General features: G+C 45.4%; 1 protein-coding gene across 6 annotated transcripts in view; it reads right to left on the reverse strand.

Annotated features, from left to right (window-relative positions):
- VPS13A (vacuolar protein sorting 13 homolog A) overlaps window positions 1-23,158 on the reverse strand; it is a 215,167-nt gene that overhangs the window by 118,033 nt on the left and 73,976 nt on the right. For all 6 annotated transcript variants that reach the window (XR_013814532.1, XR_013814533.1, XR_013814534.1 and 3 more), the window contains exons 24-31: window positions 15,457-15,538; window positions 13,146-13,300; window positions 12,700-12,856; window positions 7,766-7,845; window positions 4,697-4,756; window positions 4,333-4,486; window positions 3,509-3,622; window positions 3,327-3,430 (exon numbers count right to left, since the gene is read on the reverse strand). Coding sequence is in view for 3 of the 6 variants with exons in the window: in XM_079790912.1 (XP_079647038.1) it covers window positions 3,327-3,430; window positions 3,509-3,622; window positions 4,333-4,486; window positions 4,697-4,756; window positions 7,766-7,845; window positions 12,700-12,856; window positions 13,146-13,300; window positions 15,457-15,538 (906 nt within the window). In the remaining 3 variants the exon portion in view is untranslated. The remainder of the gene's footprint in view (window positions 1-3,326; window positions 3,431-3,508; window positions 3,623-4,332; window positions 4,487-4,696; window positions 4,757-7,765; window positions 7,846-12,699; window positions 12,857-13,145; window positions 13,301-15,456; window positions 15,539-23,158) is intronic.

Below are 23,158 nucleotides of genomic sequence, written 5' to 3' on the forward strand. Positions count from 1 at the left end.
TACGATGCCCACCAGCCAATCAGGAGTATACAAATTAACCCGACAAAGATGGCAGGTTAATTTCCATATGCAGGCACCGAGCGGCCTGGGTCCCAGGAACATCCTCAAGACCCAGAACATTCCAAGCCTGTAGGCCCATGTATAGGCCCTGAGCGGACAGGGTCCCAGAATGCCCCTGGCCAGGAGGGGCCTACAGGTGCAGACACTAAGCAGCCCGGGTCCCGGGACAAGCGGCTGGGGTGGCAAGCGGGCTGGGTCCCAGGACAAGCGGCCGGGGGCACCAAATGGGCTGGGTCCTGGGACAAGCAGGCGGGGTGCCAAGTGCAAGCAGCCCGGGTCCATGCCCCCCAGCCCAGCGACACAGCGAACACGCGGCTGGTGGGCTTGGGGGCATGCCCCCGGTGGCCGGGGACACGCCCCTAGTCCAATGGACACAACACAGGGGATCCTCTGCACATGGGCTGCAGAGGAAACACCTTTTTAAAATATATATATATTATTGATTTTTTACAAAGAGGGGAGAGGGATAGATGTCAGAAACATCGATGAGAGAGAAACATCGATCAGCTGCCTCCTGCACACTCCCCACTGGGGATGTGCCCCCAACCAAGGTACATGCCCTTAACAGGAATCAAACCTTGGACCCTTCAGTCTCCAGGCCAACGCTCTATCCACTGAGTCAAACCAGTTCGAGCGTAAACACCTTTTCCTACCGCTCATTGGCTAAGCTCCCTGTACGCCGCCATTTGCAGTGTTCTTGGTAACTTGGGTACTAAGAATCCAAGAAGGTAATCTAGGGTTTTTCCACCACACTCCTGGAGAAAAAATGAAAGTCCACTGCTGGAGCGGCTAAGAAATGTCATATCCTGCCCTAGGAGGGGCTAAGAAATGTCATATCCTGCCCTAGCTAGTCTGACTCAGTGGATAGAGCCTCAGCCTGCCGACCGCAGGGTCCGGGTTCGATTCTGATCAAGAGCATGTACCTAGGTTACAGGCTCTTCCCTGGCCAGGACCCAGGTCAGGGCTCATGCAGGAGGCAGCCAATCAAAGTGTCCCTCTCACACTGATGTTTCTATCTCTTCCACACTCTCTAAAAATCAATGGAAACATATCCTCAGGTGAGGATAAAAAAAAAAAAAGAAATGTCCTATCCTATGAAAGATACATCTTGAAAATGCCTAAAATTGTTATTTTTTCATGGTGAAAGGACTGGAGTCCGTGTTGATGAAAACACCTTGGCGGTTGTGGTGGCTGTCAGTGGCTGCAGCAGCAGGGTGATGGGGCTGGCGCCTTCCCCTGATCAGCCCGGTCACCTCCCATAGAGGGAGGCCAGACTGTGGCTCCCATGGGGAGCGGGCCTAAGCCATCAGTAGGAAATCCCCTGAGGGATCCCAGTCTGTGAGAGGGGGCAGGCTGGGCTGAGGGAGCCCTCCTCCTCTCCCCCTCCTCCCAGTGTACAGATTTCATGCACCGGGCCCCTGGTTTTTAAAACAAAAGCAACAGAAGCTAACCACACCTCATTCTTATGAGTCATGTATCTTTGCTGTTTTGAAACTCTTGTTATTTCATGCTAACAAGCCATAGTTAGGATTTTTGTTTATATAAAAATCAGGTCATAACAGTATCTCATCAGTATTATTGGAGAAACCTATTCATCTATTTCTTTTCTTTCTGTCACACTCCAAACTCTGACTTCCTAACCAAGTACCTCAGCCTTTTCTTATCCTACTATTATTTGACACTCTTCACTACCTTAAATATACCATCTTACCTGAATGCTCCACTGTTCAAAAATTATGTGTCCAACTACGCAACAGTATCTAATTCAAGAACCTTACAGTCTTACAGTCAATAACAAAATACCCATCCTTCAACTACTAGCCATCCAGTTCAATGGACTCTTAACACTGTAACAGCTACACCAGTAAGCAGTGATGAAAATAAACTTTTTAAAAAAGCTCATTCATTCGATATGACTTCAGACACTCTGCCCGTGAAATCTGAAATGCATTACAAAGTTCACAGTATTTGAAGAGAGAGAAAAAAAGAAAAAGTGAAAAGGGCATTTACTAGTTACCCATCCCTCCACAACCCCGCCCCCATTCCCCTGCAACTATGTTCTAGGAGTGATTACTTATATTTATCTCATTTTTATAAGATATTTAATCCTCATCTACACTAATGAAAGAGAAAAGTGCTAATTAACCGTACCTTAACTACGCCCACACCCAATCAGAGCGAGTATACAGATTAACCCAACAAAGATGGTGGTTAATTTGCATACACTGAGGGAGGGAGGAGTGAAGACTGACGACAGCATAGAAGGAAGAGGGAGGGAAAGCGGAAAGCAAGGCGGCTGTGGGAGGGAAAGCGCGGGCGGGGTGGGCGGCGCGCGCGGCAGCGGCGGCAGGAGACTGCGGCGGGCGGCGGGCAGCAGAAAAGTGTAGGGCAGAAGGGAAAGCATGGGGCAGCGGTGGCGGGAGGGAAAGCGCAGGGGTGGGTGACGGCTGCGGGTGGGAAAACGCAGAGGGTGGGGGGGCAGCGGAAGGAAAATCGTGGGGTGGGGGGCAGAGGCGGCAGGGAAATCACGGGGCGGGGGGGTGGGAGAGGTGGCGGTGGCGGGAGGGAAGCCCACCGGAAGCCCTGTTCTTGCAGGAATCTTCCTGCAATGGGCCTCTAGTCTATAATAATCTATAATAATAAAAACATAACATGCAAATTGACCAAATGACTGAACAGAAGGACCATCCAGATGACCTCTGAACGACCACGCTATGACACCCACTGGTGCCAAGCCAGCCAAGACAGGTGCGATGCAATTGATCGGGGGACCGGCTATCGCCCCATGATTGCCCTGCATAGGGAGGCCCAGGCCACCAGCCGGCGGGGCAATCAATCAATCGGGGGAGGGGGGGAACCTCCATGATTGCCCCAAAGAGGGAGGCCCAGGCTAATTGGCAGTGGGTGGGTGGGGCCTCCCTCTGCCGGGGCAATCCATCCCAGAGCCCCGACTGGGTGGGTAGGGCCTACCTCTTTGGGGCGATAGATCGCGGAGCTCCCAGACTGTGAGAGGGCACAGGCAGGGCTGAGGGACCCCCTCTCCCCCGCCAAGTGCACAAATTTCATGCACCAGGCCTCTAGTTTTACATATAAAGAAACAGAATTCAGGATTAGGAGTAGAGATAAGAACCCAATTATGCCTAAATCCAAAACCAAAGACATAATAAGCCACATAGCTAAAATCTGACAATTAATTTATACCCATGACTAATTAAAGAAAATTAAATTCAAAAATGTACTATTAGTTAATAGAAATAAATTCATACCTTTTTATATACAGCTGTTATATCAGAATCCAATACAATTATATTCCTTAGCTTTGCATTTACTTCAGTTACTGAAGGCCTCATAATTATCTCAGAATCAAGCCCTACAAAAATAAAAGAATGGTTAAATGCCTTTACTTTCATGTAACAGTTTTGGATTTATTTTTCTGAAATTTTATTACCTTCAATCTTAATTTCAGCAATGTTATGTTTCTGATCTTGAATAAAGATCCGTAAACATGATAATTCTGCTAAGATCTGCAAGGTAATATCTTCATGCCTGTATCGTCTTGAAGCTGCAATAAAGTCATATTGTAAAACATAAGGAAAAACTTGTAGCTACCTCACTACACTTATTAAGTAAATAAAATATCACAACAAATAAAAGTAATACTAGAGAAAAACCTGATTTGCAGTTCAATTGAAAACAAGCAAGAAATTCCCTTATAAATTAGGAATTCTAAAAAACAATCAAATGTAATGAAAACAAAAAGCCAAACAAAAGCAAACAAATAGACACACACACAAAAAAGGATGCTAGATGAGGCTAACATTTGAAACTAAGATATTGCTGGCTTCAAAATGATAAATCTTTTGAGAGTTAATAATTACTAGGTGATACCTGTTGTTATTGAACTTGCAACTTTTCCCACTTAAAAAGTATTCTAATTTAAAAATATACACTGATATTACTCAAAAATTGTTAGCTCTGTTTTGTTCATTTAAAGTAATGATATTAAATGCATAAATTTTAATATAAACCAAATACTTTCATAGTATAATCTTCAACTTAAAAGAATGATAGAATAAATAAAAGGCACATTTTCTTCAGCAGTAATCATTTTCCTTTACTATTATTTTCTAAAATTAGCCTGGTATATAATGAATCTTTCTAGATTTTAAGTTAGGCAATAAGATTCTGAAGACAATATTGTAAGTTAACAGAGCCAAAGCCAAATTTATTAATCTACTTGGTTAAAAAAAAAAGAATTTTAAAGAAACATACCTATTTTTTTAATGACCTCTCCCTTGTCTTCTGTCTCTGCAACATGCACTGAGGCTGACTTTTCCTCCAATTGTGGAAGGAAATTATTAAAATAGTTTATTGTATTCAGGAGTGCTTCCGTATGCAAATGAATATCCAAAGAGGAAAAATTCACCTAAAGAACAAAGTTGGTTTTAGTACTCTGTGAATATTTATTTGACTGCCCTGTTATAAGGCACTAGGCTTTGTGGTACAAAGGATCCAATTTATAATATTCCATTTTTATCCTCAAAGATCTTAGCGTTCTAGCTATAAAATAATTTTCATAATATATTACTCACTTAGAAATACTGTACCTAATTTAAAAATTATTATTCACTTATACCTTAATCAGTTGTTCAACATTGTTATAGGCACTTTTCAAGTTGGGTACATTCTTTTCAGCCTACCCAAAGAGAATAAAAGAAATCTGTTAGAAATCTTTAAAAAACATGTAAATACACTTATATAATGGTCCTAATAGACATGTATAGAAAACTTCCAGCTATTTATAAATATAATTACCTAAATGAACAACTGCTTCCACAGAGCAAAAGAAATTTGGCAGATGGCAAGTATTAAATTATCAAGAGTAAAAAATTAAATATTATCAAGTATGGAGAACAATCATTGTCATCAACAACTATATAAGGTCCTTCCTAATTCTTCCTGTATGTGAAAACAAAATTTGTGACAGAATTGTCCACCAAATATCTAAATATTCTGTGTTAATTACTCTTTCAGCATTATCTTACTATGAAGTAATTATTAAAATAACTAGAGGACCGGTGCACAAAAATTCATGCACTCGGGGGTGGGGGGGGGTCCCTCAGCTTGGCCTGTGCCCTCTCCAGTCTGGGACCCCTTAGGGGATGTCCACCTGCCAGCTTAGGCCCGCTCCCCTTAGAATCAGGCCTAAGTTGGCAGTCAGACATTCCTCTGGCAACCTGGCAGCCCTTGGGGGATGTCAATTGGGCATCCTTAGCATTGCCAAGGAGGTGGGAGAGGCTCCCGCCACTGCCGCTGTGCTCACAGCTGTCAGCCCAGCTTGTGGCTAAGCGAAGCTCCCCCTGTAGGAGTGCACTGACAACCAAGGGGCAGCTCCTATGTTGAGCATCTGCCCCTGGTGGTCAGTGCATGTCACAGCAACCAGTCTTTCCCAGTTGTTCCACCTTTAGGGTCAATTTGCATATTACCCTTTTATTATATAGGACTAGAAGCCCGGTGCACGAAATTCGTGCACGGTGGGGGGTTGTCCCTCAGCCCAGCCTGTACCCTCTCCAATCTGGGACTCCTCGAGGGATGTCCGACTGCCCGTTTAGGCCCGATCCTGGTGGGATCGGGCCTAAACGGGCAGTCGGATATCCCTCTCACAATCCAGGACTGCTGGCTCCCAACTGCTTGCCTGCCTGCCTTCCTGATTGCCCCTAACCCCATCTGCCTGCCAGCCTGATCACCCCCTAACCACTCCCCTGCCAGCCTGGTTGATGCTTAACTGCTCCCCTGCCAGCCTGTTTGCCCCCAACTTCCCTCCTCTGCCAGCCTGGTCACCCCTAACTGCCCTCTCCTGCAGGGTTGATCACCTCCAACTGCCCTCCCTTGCAAGCCTGGTCCCTCTCAACTGCCCTCCCTTGCAGGCCTGGTCCCTCACAACTGCCCTCCATTGCAGGCAGGGTGCCTCCCAACTGCCCTCTCCTGCTCGCCATCTTGTGGTGGCCATCTTGTGTCCACATGGGGGCAGAATCTTTGACCACATGGGGGCAGCTATATTGTGTGTTGCAGTGATGATCAATCTGCATATTACTGTTTTATTAGATAGGATAGAGGCCTGGTACAGGGGTGGGGGCCAGCTGGTTTGCCCTGAAGGGTGTCCCGGATCAGGGTGGGGTTCCCTTGGGGTGTGGGGCCACCTGAGCGAGGGGCCTGTGGTGGTTTGCAGGCCAGCCACACCCCCTGGCAACCCAAGTGAGGCCCTGGTATCTGGAATTTATTTTCCTTCTACAATTGAAACTTTGTAGCCTGGAGCGGAGCCAAGCCTAGGGCTCCCTCCGGGGAAGCAGCCATTTCTGTGGCAGTTAATTCACCTTCTACAATTGAAACTTTGTAACCTTAAGCGTGTGAGCCTGGCCAGGGTGTGTGGAAAGCTTTGCTTCCCCTGTTGCCGCCGGCAACCCTGGCCTGCTCTCTCAAGCTCCATTCTGCCGCCATTTGTTTGAATTTGTTTACCTTCTATAATTGAAACTTTGTAGCTTGAGTGGAGGCTTAGGCCTGCAACGGCTATGGAAAGCTTGGCTTGCTCTGTTACCTGGGAAACCTTGCTCTCTGTGGCTGTAGCCATCTTGGTTTGAGTTAATTTGCATACTCGCCCTGATTGGCTGGTGGGCGTGGCTTGGCTGGTGGGCGTGGCTTATGTAGCGGAGTGATGGTTAATTTGCATATTACCATTTTATTAAAGAGGATTATATAGGACTAGAGGCTCGGTGCATGAAATTCGTGCATGGGGGGTCCCCTCAGCCCAGACTGCACCCTCTTCAATCCAGGACCCCTCGGGAGATGTCCGACTGCCAGTTTAGGGCCTGATCCCACAGGCCCTAAACTGGCAGTCAGACATCCCTCTCACAATCCAGGACCAATGGCTCCTAACTGCTCACCTGTCTGCCTGCTTGATCACCCCTAACTGCCCCCCCCAATGGCCTGGTCACCCCCAACTGCCCCCCACCAACCTGGTCGCCCCTCACTGTCCCCCCCGCCCCCGCTGGCCTGGTCACCCCACACAGCTCACTGCTCAGTCGTTTGGTCGGCCCTCACTAATCCCCGCCGCCCCCTCCCCCACCCCCCGCTGGTCTGGTCGCCCCATGCAGCCTGTTCAGCCATCCATTCGGTTGTTTCGGTTGTGACGGTCGCTTAGGCTTTTATATATATAGATATGGCACTTACATAAAAATAGGTCAATGAAAACATGGACTAAATCGTAAGTATACCACGGTATATATAAAAACACACATGATAAAATGGATATCGTAAGTCAGTAGAAAAGAGATGACACCAGGAGTCACTGACACCAGGAAAATTAGGTGATTTCAGAACAATTGTAGGAAATATATGATGTGAGATGAAGTGAAAGCATCTCACATCATATATCACAATAAATAGGATCAAGATTAAAGAGTTTCTTTCTTTTTGATACCCTGATGGGGGAAAAAAACTGCAGATTATTTCTATTAGATGAAGACTTCTCATTTGCTATATGAAGTGTTCTATTTAATAGAGCACAAAACACTCTTAAAGTTTTAAGCATGATAGAGATTTCAATAGAATCATGATTAAACTGAATAACACTAAACTTACAAAATTTGATTATAACATTTCAGCTGCACATTTACCACAGCAAGCAGATATAAATGGTACTGCTTACCTTCACATACTCCAGTGTTAACAGATCTTCCATTGTGTTATCCAGTGTTGTTATCAAATAAACTGGCTTTTCGTTTACATCTAAAAATAATTTTTTAAATTATTCTCTCATAGTAAAACTAAGTGAGTATAAATTCAGGCAATGCTATTAAATATAAAATTGGAAAAGAAGAATTTTCTATATCAGTTCTGAGCTTTGGATTCTATCTTACCCAGCTCAGGTCTATTGTCCTTTATTTTAAACTCTAAAAACATAATTCTCCTCACAATTTATTTCCCTTCTCTTATGCAAAATGCTAAAATCTCTATCCTGCCAAACACAGTTAGGAGGTAAGCTTTTAAAAAAAAAAGTAGCAATCAGTTTAAAAAAAAAAAAAGCATAATGGCTAATGTGAACAATGAAAAGATATGAAGAGAATTCTGGCCCTGAGCTACTGAAATAGCTTCAAAAAAATTTATCAGACTCCAGGAAAACCTAATTGTTGAGAAGAAATCAACTAGGTATGTTATGAGAAACTAAGTTTTCCTGTATATTAATATAGATTAAAATAAACCCTATAGCATATAATCAGATGTTACTAGTATTATTGCTTCTGTTCAAAATCTATTAAGTGGGAAACTGCTATAGAAGAGTATTATATATAAAGCCCATAAAATTATCATCACTAAATTACTTATGCTGTAAGTAATATATTATACAATAGTATCTAGAGACTGGAAGGAAGGATTAAAACAATCATACTACTCTTGAGGAAAAAATGCAACATAATCCACAGAATCCTCCAAATTTAAATAGATTAAATTGGCAAACCTTTAGCTAGATTCACCAAGAAGAAAAGAGAGGACTCAAGTAAGTAAAATAAAAGAGGAGACATTATAAGAAATAGCTCATAAATACAAAGGAGCATGAGACTTTGTATTCATGAAAAATTATATACCACCAAACTGGACATCTATAAGAAATGGATAAATTCCCAAAACATACAATCTTCCAAATCTAAATCATCAAGAAACAGAAAATAGCCCGAATGGTGTTGCTCAGTGGTGAGCGTCAACCTATGTAACAGGAGGTCAGGGTTTGATTCTTGGTCGGGCACATGCCCAGGTTGTGGGCTTGATCCACAGTAGGGGGCGTGTAGGTGGCAACTGATCAATGATTTTCATCATTGCTGTTTCTCTCTCTCTCTCTCCCTTCCTCTCTTAAATCAATATAAATATTTTTTTAAAAGAAACATAAAATAGTAAACCAATTAGTAATAAGGAGATTCAATCAACAGTCAAAAACCTCCCAACAAACAAAAGCCCAGGACTAGACGACCTCACTGGTGAATTCTACCAAACATCAGAGGAGAATTAGCACCAAATATTTACCAAACTGAAATAAAGCTGAAAAGGGGGGAAAAACGTTCAACTCATTTTAAGAGGCCAGCATTCCCCTGATATCAAAACCACACAAGGATGCCACAATAAAAATTATAAGCAGTATTCCTAATGAACATCAATGCAAAATTTCTCACTAAAATATTAGCAAAGCGAATTCAACAATACATTAAGAAGATCATACACCATGATCAAGTAGGATTCATTCTAAGGATGTAAAGATGGTTCACTATCCACAAATCAATTAATCAATGTGATCCACCACATTAACAAAATAAAGGATAAAAAGCATATGAACATCTCAACAGAAGCAGAAAAAGCCTATGACAAAATTCAACATCCATTTATGGCAAAACTCTCAACAAAGTGAGTACAGAGAAAATATTTCTCAACATAATAAATGCTATATATGACATGACCCCAGTTAACATCATACATACTAAAAGCTTTTCCTCTAAGATCAGGAACAAGACAAAGAAGCCCACTCTCACCACTTTTATTGAACATGGTATCAGAATTCCTCGCCAAACTATTTAGTAAAGAAAAGTAAGTAAAATGCATCAACATTATAAATAAATAGTTTGTCTTGATCATCAACCATTCAGAATTATCTTTTAGGGGAAAACACAAAATTATAAGGAGGAAATATGAATAATACCCTCCTAAATGCCTAACATAGGCAATGGAAATATTTTCTAAGGTATCATGTAATTTATCCATTATGATTATGGAACATAAAATGTTTGTGGTAGGTAAAATGATGCCATGCTCCCCTCTCCAAGGATGTCTGTGCTCTAATTGCCCAAAACCTAAAAATATCTCAAATGACAAAATGGACTTTGCAAAGGTAAAGTTAAGGAGAAATTATCCTGGATGGTCCACATATGCCCAACTAATCACCTTAGTTTTTAAGAGTGGAATCAAAAGCCAAAAGAAGAGGTTAGAGAGATGACAGCATAAGAAAGATCTAATATCCTTTGCTTGTTCTGAGATGTAGGGGATTATGTGCAAGAACCCAGAGATTCCACTAGGAGTTAAGGACAGCCTTTGCCAACAGTCAGCAGGGGAAAAGACTTAAACCACATGAATTGAATTCTGTCAAAGCCTGAGTGAGAAAGGAAATGAAACTTCCCTAGAGCAGGGGGTGGGGAATATCAAAGACCATATAAGGCCCTTCCAAGGCATTAGGGGTGAGTTAAATGTTTGACCAAATATAGCAGGCTAATTTTTAAGTTGATAATTTTGTATGGCCCACAAATCCTATATAATAAAAGCGTAGTATGCAAATTTTCCCCTCAACCGGGAGTTCTTCCGGCAATATGACCAGGGGGCGGGGCCGGCCGGGGGAAGGGAGGGAGTACCCCGGCCAGCTGCTGCCAGCCACTAGGGACTCTACCAGTGCATGAGTTTCATGCACTGGGCCTCTAGTGATGCTATAAATATCCAAATGGCCCTTTGCAGATAAAGGGTTCCCCACCCCTGTCCTAGAGGCTCCAAAAAAGGAATTCCTTTTGACACCTTGATTTAAGCTTGTTGAGACTCATGTCAGGCTTCTGATCTAAAGATATTCTATATAATAAAGAGGTAATATGCAAATTGACCATCACTCCAACATACAAGATGGCCACCCCCATGTGGACACAAGATGGCCGCCACAAGATGGCCAGCAGGGGAGGGCAGTTGTGGGCGATCAGGCCAGCAGGGGAGGGCAGTTGGGAGGAACCAGACCTACAAGGGAGGGCAGTTAGGGGCAATCAGGCCTGCAGGTGAGGGCAGTTAGAGGTGACCGGGCCAGCAGAGGAGGGCAGTTGGGGGCGACCAGGCCTACAGGGGAGGATAGTTGTGGGGGACCCAGGCCAGCAAGGGAGGGCAGTTGGGGGGAACCAGGCCTGCAGGGGAGGGCAGTTGGGGAAAACCAGGCCTACAGGAAGGGCAGTTGGGGGCGACTAGGCCTGCAGGAGAGGGCAGTTGGGGGAGATCAGGCCTGCAGGGGAGGGCAGTTGGGGGGAACCAGGCCTGCAGGGAGGGGAGTTTGGGGGGACCAGGCCAGCAGGGGAGAGCAGTTAGGGGTGACCAGGCAAGCAGGGAGAGCAGTTAGGAGTGACCGGGCTGGCATGGGAGGGCAGTTAGGGGCAACCAGGCCTGCAGGGGAGGGCAATTGGGGGGGAACCAGGCCTTCAGGGGAGGGCAGTTGGGGGGAACCAGGCCTGCAAGGAGGACAGTTAGGAGTGACCAGGCCGGCAGGGGAGGGCAGTTAGGGGCAATCGGGCCAGCCGGGGAGGAGTTAGGTGTTGATCAGGCTGGCAAAGAAGTGGTTAGGGAGTGGTCAGGCTGGCAGGCAGAAGCAGTTAGGGGCAATCAGGCAGGCGAGCGGTTGGGAGCCAGCAGCCTAGATTGTGAGAGGGATGTCCGACTGCCCGTTTAGGCCCAATCCCACCTGGATCAGGCCTAAACGGGCAGTCGGACATTCCTCGAGGGGTCCCAGATTGGAGAGGGTGCAGGCTGGGCAGAGGGACACACAATTCCCCCACCCCCCGTGCATGAATTTCATGCACCGGCCTCTAGTTTAAGATAATAAATTTGTATTTTTAAAAATATATTTTACTGATTTTTTACAGAGAGGAAGGGAGAGAGATAGTTAGAAACATCGATCAGCCGCCTCCTGCACACCCCCTACTGGGGATGTGCCCACAACCAAGGTACATGCCCTTGCCTGGAATCGAACCTGGGACCCTTCAGTCCACAGGCCGATGCTCTATCCACTGAACCAAACCAGTTAGGGCAAATTTGTATTGTTTTAAGACACTGAGTTTGTGATAATATGTTACAGTATCAGCTAGACACCCGGTGCATTGGAATCGGGCCTAAGCTGACATTCAGACATCCCTCTCACAGTCTGGGACTCTCACAGTCCAGTACCCCTTGCTCCTTACTGCCCGCCTACAGCAGAGGTGAGAGAGGCTCCCACCACCAGTGCTGCGCTTGCCAGCCAGAAGCCAGGCTTGCTGCTCCTTAACGCTGCCGTAGAGGTGGGAGAGGCTCCTGTCACCACCGTTGTGCTTGCCAGCCGTGAGCCCGGCTTCTGGCTGAGCAGCGCTCCCCCTGCAGAAGCGCACTGACCACCAGGGGTCAGCTCCTGCTTTGAGCATCTGCCCCCTGGTGGTCAATGTGCATCATAGTGACCAGTTGTTCCGCAGTTTGGTCGATTTGCATATTAGTGTTTTATTATATAGGATAGGAAACAAATTCAGTATTGAAGGATTAAGTTAAAAAGATTTAAAATTTAACCATGACTATTTTATTGTCCATAAAAATAAAAAATTATCTTCATTTTCTATCTGGTCTACCTAGATTCCCAAGTGAAAGATAAAAGATATATATAGATAGATAGATAGATTGCTAGATAGATAGAGATAGAGATATATACTAATTCATAATATAATATTTTTCTGAGAATGTTTTAGCAAATATACTTATTTAATGCCTAGAGTATTAAAAACTCTACAGTAGGAAGTCAATTACTAAAATTACTTATTTTAAAAGAGAGATTCTTACCCAAGTATTCTGGGCATTTTAAGCAGAATTCTTTCAAAAAGGCATTGGCTTTCAAATCAAATGTTCTAAGTTCTACTTCTGTGCCCAATCCTAAGACAACCATTTCTACCACAGGTAGTTCACAATCCTCAACAAGGTGATAAAATTGAACCGATACCTGGAGAAAAGAAATGATCATTATTTAAATCAAACAACTGCTTATGTAGATGATGGTTATATATGGATTTATGAGGTATACATATGACATAAATATGTATTTAAAATTTAGGAAAGATTTTATAAGCACACAAACATACATATACACACACAAAAAGGAAGGACAACACAATAACACCTGGATTCGGCGTAAACAGAATGAAAGCAACAGTGCCTATTAGTAATAACACTATATAAATAAGTTGTGAATAGAAATAAGAAACAAATATCAACTTTACAATGGTGCATACCTCTGGCACTTCAAATCTTATTTTATACTGAATCATATTTTTTGAACAATCCAGTTCTGGAAGCTTATTTTGTTGATAACTTTTAACACTAGCTGTTGACTGAAAATATTCTTCCACGGGACTACAAGGTGCATCATAAAATTCCTCCTCTGACTCTAAATATCAGAGAACATTGTTTAAGTCAATAACAATGATTTACTTAATAACATTTATAATTTTTCTAAAGTAAATATGAGCACTAATACACTAGGGTTTATTTTTTTATTAATATAAAGATAAAAAAGAAATCTTAAAAATACAGAGATTATATCTGAACAAATAACATTCTTAATGACAAGAAAGTATTGAAAATTATAAACTGCAATGTTTACCTTAATGAACATCACCTTTTAAAATCATTGGTCTATCTAAAACTGGTTAAACTTTATAGCAAATGACAATGCGAGTGATTAGCACATTATGAATATGCAAAGGAACACACCAACATGCTCATTCTACCTGGAGCAAAAAAGGACTTAGTTACAAACTCTGCAATACTAAAAGCAGAAGGCAGGTCTGGATGTTTGAATGAATAAACTGAGATGGAATACTATGTCATACACACACATACACACACACACACACACACACACACACACACACACACACACACGGCCCAATATACAACATTCGTGCACTGGGGCGTGGGAGGGGGGGTTCCCTCAGCCCAGCCTGTATCCTCTCGCAGTCGGGACCCCTTGGGCGATGTCTGCCTGCCAGCTTAAGCCAGCAGGCGGACATGCCCAGAGGGGTCCTTAGCGCTGCTGTGGAGGCGGGAGAAGCTCCCACCTCCACCACTGTGCTTACCAGCCATGAGCCAGGCTCAGGGCTTCTGGCTGAGCAGCGCTCCCCCTGTGGGAGCACACTGACCACTAGGGGGCAGCTCCTGTGCTGAGCATCTGCCCCCTGGTGTTCAGTGCATGTCATAGCGACCAGTCGTTCTGCTGATCAATTTGCATATTAGGGTTTTATTATATAAGATATATATATATATGTGGAGATATATATATATATATATCCTATCTAATAATAGAGTAACATGTAAATTACCATCACTCCGCTACGCCCACGATTGGGCGGCGGGAGGCTGGGGGGCGGGACTCGGGGTGGCCTATCCGGCCATTGAGAGGCATGGATCCACTGCCACTGAGGGGGGCTACCCTGCTGTTGAGAGGCGCAGGGGGCGGGACTCCCGCCCCCTGCGCTTCTCAACGGCCAGATCCGCGGCCGCTGAGGGGGCCTGCCATGGACACCCAGCTGCGCCTCTCAACGGCAGGGTAGCCAGGTGTCCACGGCAGCCCCCCTCAGCGGCCGCGGACCATCAAAAGTGGGGGAGCTGGGTGCCTGTCTGCTCGAGCACCAGGCCTTTCAGAAGCCTCCGCTGAGCTGGAGGCTTCTGAAAGGCCTGGTGCACCAGCGCACAGGCACCCAGCTCCACCGCGAAAAGCGAAAGCGTGTAGGGGACCCTACACGTGCATGACTCAATCATGCACTGGGCCTCTAGTATAGATTATAAATTTCTAGAATTGGTTATTGAAAAAGAACTCAAAAACTAGTAAAACCATTAAAAGAAAGTTTAAAGGAAGCTAAAACCAGCTCAAGTATATCCCTAATAACCTAAGACTGAATTTAGAGTAGATAATCTCACAAACATCCCCTTCCTCCTCAACCCTCCCTCCCCTTCCATCCTTGTCACCACACACAAAGGAAAACATTCTCTAGAAACCTGAGAATCAACATAGCAATTTCTGTTATTTAACACTTAGCAATTTTAAAAGTCTTAAAAACTGAAAAATACATTTATTTTTATTTCCAATGTAGCCAAGAAAAAGCAGTTTTTGGATGTCAAAATATTTAGCAGTTTTCATGCGTTAAGTATATATTAAGATTTGATTTTATTCCTTTAATAAAAAAGGAAAATATAAAAACTAAAAACTTACAATAACAAAATTCTCCACATAACTAAGCAACATATTATAAATAGACATCTACAAAGTTTCATGGGATCTCTTAGCTCACAGCAGAATTAAGATAATTTAATTACCAGTGGTCCTTGCAATTGAGTTCAACTTTTATGTACCAAAATTCTCACTGGAAAAGTAACTTTAAGGAACACCCAAATTATACTGTTTTAAAGAAATTTTAGTAAAATTTCTGGAAAACATACAAATATCTGCTATTGCCTGAAATTTTTATATGGTTTCAAAATAAAAATTATTCCCGTAAAGATATTTATAATAAGGAAAATTTCCTAAAGTGGTTTTCATTTTACCATATTCAACACCTGCAAGTTCCAAGAGAGGAATCACTTTCTGTGAAATCTGTGGTGCTCCCAATGAAGTGGACCTCTGCATCTGAAAGAAAAGGAATTCACTGTTTATTAGCACAAAGATGTTTTTATTCAAAATTCTAAGACAATTGTGATGCCCGGAAAAAAAAAAAAAAAAAAAAAGAGAGAGAGAGAAATCCAGTCTGAATTATACAACTAAATTATAAAATGTATATTTAAAGAAGTGTTTTTACAATATCAGAGCTAAATATAAACTGCAGAACTACTTTAATTTTTTTTTGAGAGGCTTTGAATAGAAAGAGATCTTAGATATATCTAAACTCAGCATCTTACAAAATAAGAAAGCCACCTTTATGACATCCATCAGAAACAAACGAAAGTCTCAATATTTAAAGCCTTACTAGTTGAGGAGTTGCAGTTTTATTTTTAACTTTTAAAAGATATTTCAGTAAATATCTTTACTGTTCTGGGAAATATAGCATACAAAAACATGTAATACAGTTTAAAAATCATAATAAAAGACACCCCTGAATCTTCCTACCCAGGCCAAGAAACAAAACAATACCATACCTCACCTAGGAGCACTTGATGTGCTCCTTGATCAAATTCCCTACCACTCACTAATCATGATCTTGCTTTTATTTAGTTTATGTGTTTTTTAACCTATGAATGATTTTCTAAATAATGCATTTTACCTCTGCATCTTTCTATACTGCAGAAGAAGAAAATATTGGCACATATTTTCCTGTGTATTACTCTACAAAATAATCTCTAATTTTATCTACATTGAATCTCATTATTGTTGCTATACTATATCCCATTAATGAATACACCATTAATTCTTTGTCCAGATTACACTAACATCAGCAGATTAAAATTTATATGGCTCCATAACCTCACAAATGCTTAACATTTTCAAACATTTTAAATGTTGCCAATGTCACTGCCAATTTCATCCTAGTTTTAATTACAATTTCACAAGAAATAGTTACACATCATAATATAGGTTCATGGGTTATTTGTGTTTGTCCTCTGAATCCTGTTCATTTTGGGAAAATATTTTTATTAAAATGTAAACTACTACATAGGAATACCTAACTCTAAGTATAAAATTCAATAAATTTTCAAGAATTAAACACACTCACGCACCCAAAATCCAGATCCAGAACATTACCAACAACTCAGAAGCTCCCTCATGCTCTCCAGAATCATTACACATACTCCCAAAAGGTAATGACCATGATGCCCTAATTTTAATTTTTAATGTACTAAAATTTTTGACATCTAAAGTCCTAAAAGAATCGTTTTATTGTGCATTTTCCTGATGAGTAACAAAGGCACACCTAGTCATGTGTCTGTCTGCTCATTTCTTATTTGGCTGTTGGCTTCCTTATACATGTTGGATAAGTCTTTTAAGTTATATGTGTTGCAAACATTTTTTCCCAACTGATCAGTTTGCCTTTTTCATTTTTAAGTGTCTTTCAAAAATCAGAAAATTTTAATTTTCATAAACTGTAATTAATTTTTTTCTTCTTCTATATCTGCATTTTTTAAAACCCAAGATATCTTTACTTACCACAAGGACTCAAAGAAACTTTATACCCTTAGCCCTTTATGTTTAGGACTATGTTCCATTTCAAGCTAAATTTCATTTACCATTTAAGGTTAAGTGTTGATTCCCCCCCTCGCTTCCCCCCCCCCCACACACACACATAATAATTAGTTATTTCAAAACCATTTGTTGTAAGGACTATTCTTCCCCCTACTTAACTGGACTTAACTTTGTAAGAAAACAAATATATATTAACTATATATTACTCGGTGGATTTATTTCTGGACTCTATTTTACCTTATTTACTTATATGACTACTAGAGGCCCAGTGCATGAAATTCCGGCATGTGTGGGGTCCCTAGGCCTGACCTGCAATCAGGGCCAATCAGGTTCCCCACCTCCCCGCCTCCTCCTTCCCTCGCTGCCCACACACCACCACCTCGCGATTCCCTGCCTCCCTGCATCCTCCTTCCCTCGCCCCCACACACCACCACTGCACAGTTCCCCACCTTCCCCCATCCTCCTACCTTCGCCACCTGCATCTGCCGCCACCCACTCCTGGTTCCCCATCCCAGCCTGGGGCCCGGCCCCGATAGGGCAATCAGGACCTGCTGGCCAGGGGGGAGGGACTGGGAAGTTGGCTGGCTGGCCTCAATCAGGTGATCAGGGCCTGCCAGCTGGGGGAGGGACCAGGAGGTTAACCTCCAGGCCCCATCAGCTATCAGGGCCTGTGGGCTGGGGGGCAGCTCCTGTGTTAAGAGTCTGCTTCCTGGTGGTAAGTGCACGTCACAACGACCAGTCGTTCCAGGCATTACGTCCTAATGGTCACTTGGCTTTTATATAATAGTGGCCCTGTGCACAAATCCGTGCACCAGTAGCTCACCAGTAGCTCGCTGCCGCCCTCATGTAGCCCCTCTCCCCCTCCTTCTCCCCGCCCCCCCCCCATAGCTTGCTGCCCTGCCCCCTCCTGTAGCTCTCCACTGCCCGCTTGTAGCTCGCTGCCCCACCTCCCTGCTGATCCGTGATCCAGGCATTATGCGGTCGGTCATTATGCTTCACGTTGTGACGACCATTTGCATATTACATCTTTATTACTTAGGATAGATTCTTATGCCACTACAGCACTTTCTTGAATAAAGTAGCTATAAAATACACCTTAACATCAAGTATTAGATATTCTCCAACATTATTCTTATCCAAAATTGTTTTGGCTAATATGTATCTTTTGCATTACCATATGTACTTTATAGGCACTTGTTAGTTTCCAGGAGAAAAGTCTTTTGGTATTTTGATTATAAGAAACCTATGGAGTTTGGTAAAAATTGCCATGTTAATTAAGTCAGTCTTCCAACCTTGCTTGATTATGTATATCATTCCATCTATTTAGATCTTCTTTAACTTTTTTTCCAGAAATGTTTTATAGTTGTAAGTATAAAGGATTTGTAGTTCGTTAATTTTTTCCTATGTATTTTAACTTCTTTTAATGCTATTATAAGTGGTATTTTTTCTTAATTTCATTTTTAGAAACAACTAATTATTTACATTGATAAAGTATCCTGAAACCTTGCTAAACTTGCTTACTTTTCTAGTGGTATTTTTCCACATTCCTTAGAACTTTGTGCATAAAAGATCATATAATCTGCAAATAAAGATAGTTTTAATTTTTTGTTTCCATCCTGTCTTTATTCTTCTTAACTACTACTGCAGAGGCTAAAACCTTCAGTATATAAGTCTAAATAGAAGTGGTGAGAAAAGATATTCTTGCACTATTCTTGATCTTATGAAAAGATGACATGGGAAGCATTAAGTGTTTTTCAAATTAAGAATGATATCAGCTATGGGTTTTTATCCAAGACTAGAGGCCTGGTGCACGACATTTGTGCACTGGGGGAGGGGGAATCCCTCAGCCTGGCCTGCACCCTCTGGCAGTCCAGGACCCTTTGTTCCTTACCGCCTGCCCGCAGTGGAGGCAGGAGAGGCTCCTGCCACTGCTGCTGCCCTCGCCAGCCGTGAGCCGGCTGAGTGGCACTCCCCCTGTGGGAGTGGCACTGACCACCAGGGGGCAGCTCCTGCATTGAGTGCCCACCCCCTGGTGGTCAGTGCACATCATAATGACTGGTCGTTCCACCGTTCAGTTGATTTGCATATTAGCCTTTTATTATATAGGACTAGAGGCCCGGTGCACGAAATTTGTGCACGGAGGGGGGTTGTCCCTCAGCCCAGCCTGTACCCTCTCCAATATGGGACCCCTCAAGGGATGTCCGACTGCCCGTTTAGGCCCGACGGGATCGGGCCTAAACGGGCAGTCGAACATCCCTCTCACAATCCAGGACTGCTGGCTCCCAACTGCTTGCCTGCCTGCCTTCCTGATTGCCCCTAACCACTCTGCTGCCAGCCTGTTTGCCCCCAACTTCCCTCCTCTGCCGGCCTGGTCACCCCTAACTGCCCTCTCCTGCAGGGTTGATCACTTCCAACTGCCCTCCCTTGCAGGCCTAGTCCTTCTCAACTGCCCTCCCTTGCAGGCTGGGTGCCTCCCAACTGCCCTCTCCTGCTGGCCATCTTGTGGTGGCCATCTGTGTCCACATGGGGGCAGGATCTTTGACCACATGGGGACAGCTATATTGTGTGTTGCAGTGATGATCAATCTGTATATTACTCTTTTATTAGATAGGATATCTCCAAAGCACAATGAGTAAGAATCTGAAGGTTTATGTGGCTTCTATTTGGTTTCTAGGACAAAGTTCTTTCCTTTACCCACCACTCACTTCTCTCCTTTTACTCTTGAATGTTAATTTCAACATAATTTTTGTAACACCTCTTGAAAAGGATCCCACCAAGTTTTTGATAGTCCACATGATAAAACTTACAGAATAATACAGCATGAGACTTTCATTCTCTCACTAAGTTCTTCATATAACTGTAATTCCTCAGCCTCTAAAGAATGAAAAAGGAAAATAAAAGTGCCTTCTCTCATTCCAAGGCCTTTCTCAGTCAGGCAACCACAAAAAGAAAGAATGAGCCTACAATTCATGTCATGTAATCTCTATCAGGCATAATTCAAATCAAATCCCATCAGGCAAAGTCTGGGATAATTAAAATGTATAAGAGAACAGTGGTGACCTGGGGGAGAACTTATGAAACCTTGTCTCCTGCTTTTGCTGACTATTCTTTTCCTTATGCTAGACTCCAAGTCCCTATCGGGGACTTGGTCAGGCGGCTGTGGGTGCTAACCCACGCCACCTGGATCCGTGATCCGGGACCTGGGCAGGCGTCTGCGGGTGCTAACCCATGCCGCCTGCCATGGTCCGTGATCCATGATCGTGGACCTGGGCAGCCTGCTGCAGGCATTAACCCACGCCGCCTGCCCTGCTCTGAGATCGATGATCACGGACCTGGGCAGCCGGCTGTGGGCTTTAACCCACGCTGCCTGACCTGGTCCATGATCCCTGATAGGGGCTTTGAGTCAGCTGCCACTGGCGATGGCTGACTCGAAGCCCTTATCCAGGACCTGGTCAGGCGGCTGTGGGCGCTAACCCACGCTGCCTGCCCTCGTCCGAGATCGGTGATGGTGGACCTGGGCAGGCAGCTACGGGCGCTAACCCACGCCGCCTTCCCTGGTCCGTGATCCCTGATCGTGGACCTGGGCAGGCGGCTGCAGGCCTTAACCCACACTGCCTGCCCTGGTCCATAATTGGTGATGGCGGACCTGGGCAGCCGGCTGCAGGCCTTAACCCACACCGCCTGCCCTGGTCCATGATCGGTGATCGTGGACCTGGGCAGCCGGCTGCGGGCCTTAACCCACGCCGCCTGCCCTGGTCCATGATCGGTGATGGTGGACCTGGGCAGCCGGCTGCGGGCGTTAACCCACACTGCCTGCCCAGCTCTGAGATCAGTGATGGACCTGGGCAGGCAGCTGTCCTGGTCCGTGATCGGTGATGGCGGACCTGGGCAGCCGGCTGCGGGCGTTAACCCACGCTGCCTGCCCTGGTCCGTGATCCCTGATCGTGGACCTGGGCAGGTGGCTGCAGGCCTTAACCCACACCGCCAGCCCTGGTCCATGATCGGTGATGGCGGACCTGGGCAGGCGGCTGCAGGCCTTAACCCACACCGCCTGCCCTGGTCCATGATCGGTGATCGTGGACCTGGGCAGCCGGCAGCGGGCCTTAACCCACGCAGCCTGCCCAGCTCTGAGATCAGTGATGGACCTGGGCAGGCAGCTGTCCTGGTCCGTGATCTGAGATCGTGGACCTGGGCAGCCGGCTGCGGGCGTTAACCCACGCCGCCTGCCCTGGTCCGTGATCCCTGATCGTGGACCTGGGCAGGCGGCTGCAGGCCTTAACCCACGCCGCCTGCCCAGCTCTGAGATCAGTGATGGACCTGGGCAGGCAGCTGTCTTGGTCCGTGATCTGAGATCGTGGACCTGGGCAGCCGGCTGCGGGCGTTAACCCACGCCGCCTGCCCAGCTCCGTGATCTATGATCGTGGACCTGGGCAGCCAGCAGCGGGCCTTAACCCACGCCGCCTGCCCAGGTCCGTGATCGGTGATGGCGCCTGCCCAGGTCCGCGATCGGTGATGGCGGACCCGGGCAGGCGGCTGCAGGGGTTAAGGCCCTGCAGCCGCCTGCCCGGGTCCGTGTCCCCCATCAGTGATGGCGGACCCGGGCAGGCGGCTGCAGGGCCTTAACCCCTGCAGGGCCTTAACCCGGGTCCGCGTCCGCGATCAGTGATGGCGGACCCGGGCAGGCGGCTGCAGGGGTTAACCCCCTGCAGGGCCTTAACCCGGGTCCGCGTCCCCGATTGGTGATGGCGGACCCGGGCAGGCGGCTGCAGGGCCTTAACCCCTGCAGGGCCTTAACCCGGGTCCGCGTCCGCGATTGGTGATGGCGGACCCGGGCAGGCGGCTGCAGGGCCTTAACCCCTGCAGGGCCTTAACCCGGGTCCACGTCCGCGATTGGTGATGGCGGACCCGGGCAGGCGGCTGCAGGGGTTAAGGCCCTGCAGCCGCCTGCCCGGGTCCGCGTCCCCCATCGGTGATGGCGGACCCGGGCAGGCGGCTGCAGGGGTTAACCCCCTGCAGGGCCTTAACCCGGGTCCGCGTCCGCGATCGGTGATGGCGGACCGGGCAGGAGGCTGCAGGGGTTAAGGCCCTGCAGCCACCTGCCCGGGTCCGCGTCCCCGGTGATGGCGGACCCAGGCAGGCAGCTGCAGGGCCTTAACCCCTGCAGGGCCTTAACCCGGGTCCGCGTCCCCGATTGGTGATGGCGGACCCAGGCAGGCGGCTGCAGGGGTTAAGGCCCTGCAGCCGCCTGCCCGGGTCCTCGTCCCCGATCGGTGATGGCGACCCGGGCAGCCGGCTGCGGGCCTTAACCCCTGCAGCCGCCTGCCCGGGTCCGCGATAGGTGATGGCGGACCTGGGCAGCCGGAGCTAACCGCCTGCCCCAGTCCACCATCATGGCTTGGATCTCACTGGCATGGGTGCTGCCCTTTCCCCCGCCATCTTTGCTGGTTTAACGTGTATATTTGCTCCTGGTTGGCTGGTGGGCGTGGCTGGTGGGCGTGGCTGGTGGGCGTGGCTTATAGGTGTAGCGAAGGTGCGGTCAATTTGCATATTACTGTTTTATTAGATAGGATTATTATATAGGATGTTCTTTACCAGGTAGTGGATGCTACTTTTCCCCCTCAGTTTGTTAACAGTCTTTAGTATGAATGATTGTTGGATACTGTCAATACTTTTTCTTCTACTGAGATGATCAGATACTTTTTGTCCTTTACTCTATGAATGTGGTTAATAACACAGACTGGTGAACCATATTTGCTTTCTTAGAGTAAATGCATTTGGTTATAGTATAATATACATTTTACATATCATAATATTTGGTTGTACTATTTGTTAAGGATTTTTACATCTGTGTTAATGAACACATTAGTCTATAGTTTTCTTTTCTCATAATTCCTTTGTCAGGTTACAATAGAATAATGCATGCAAAGAAGCAAGAAAGTATGACTCATGCACAGTAAAAAAAAAAAAATAGCAGAAAACAGTGTAAGAGAAATCACAGGTATTGGACTTAACTGCAAAAACTTTAAACTGTCTTAAATACTCTCAGCTAGAAAGAACTGTGAAGAATTAAAG

The sequence above is a fragment of the Cnephaeus nilssonii genome (genome assembly GCF_951640355.1).
Source record: "Cnephaeus nilssonii genome assembly, chromosome: 14".
NCBI classification, from domain to species: Eukaryota; Metazoa; Chordata; class Mammalia; order Chiroptera; family Vespertilionidae; genus Cnephaeus; species Cnephaeus nilssonii.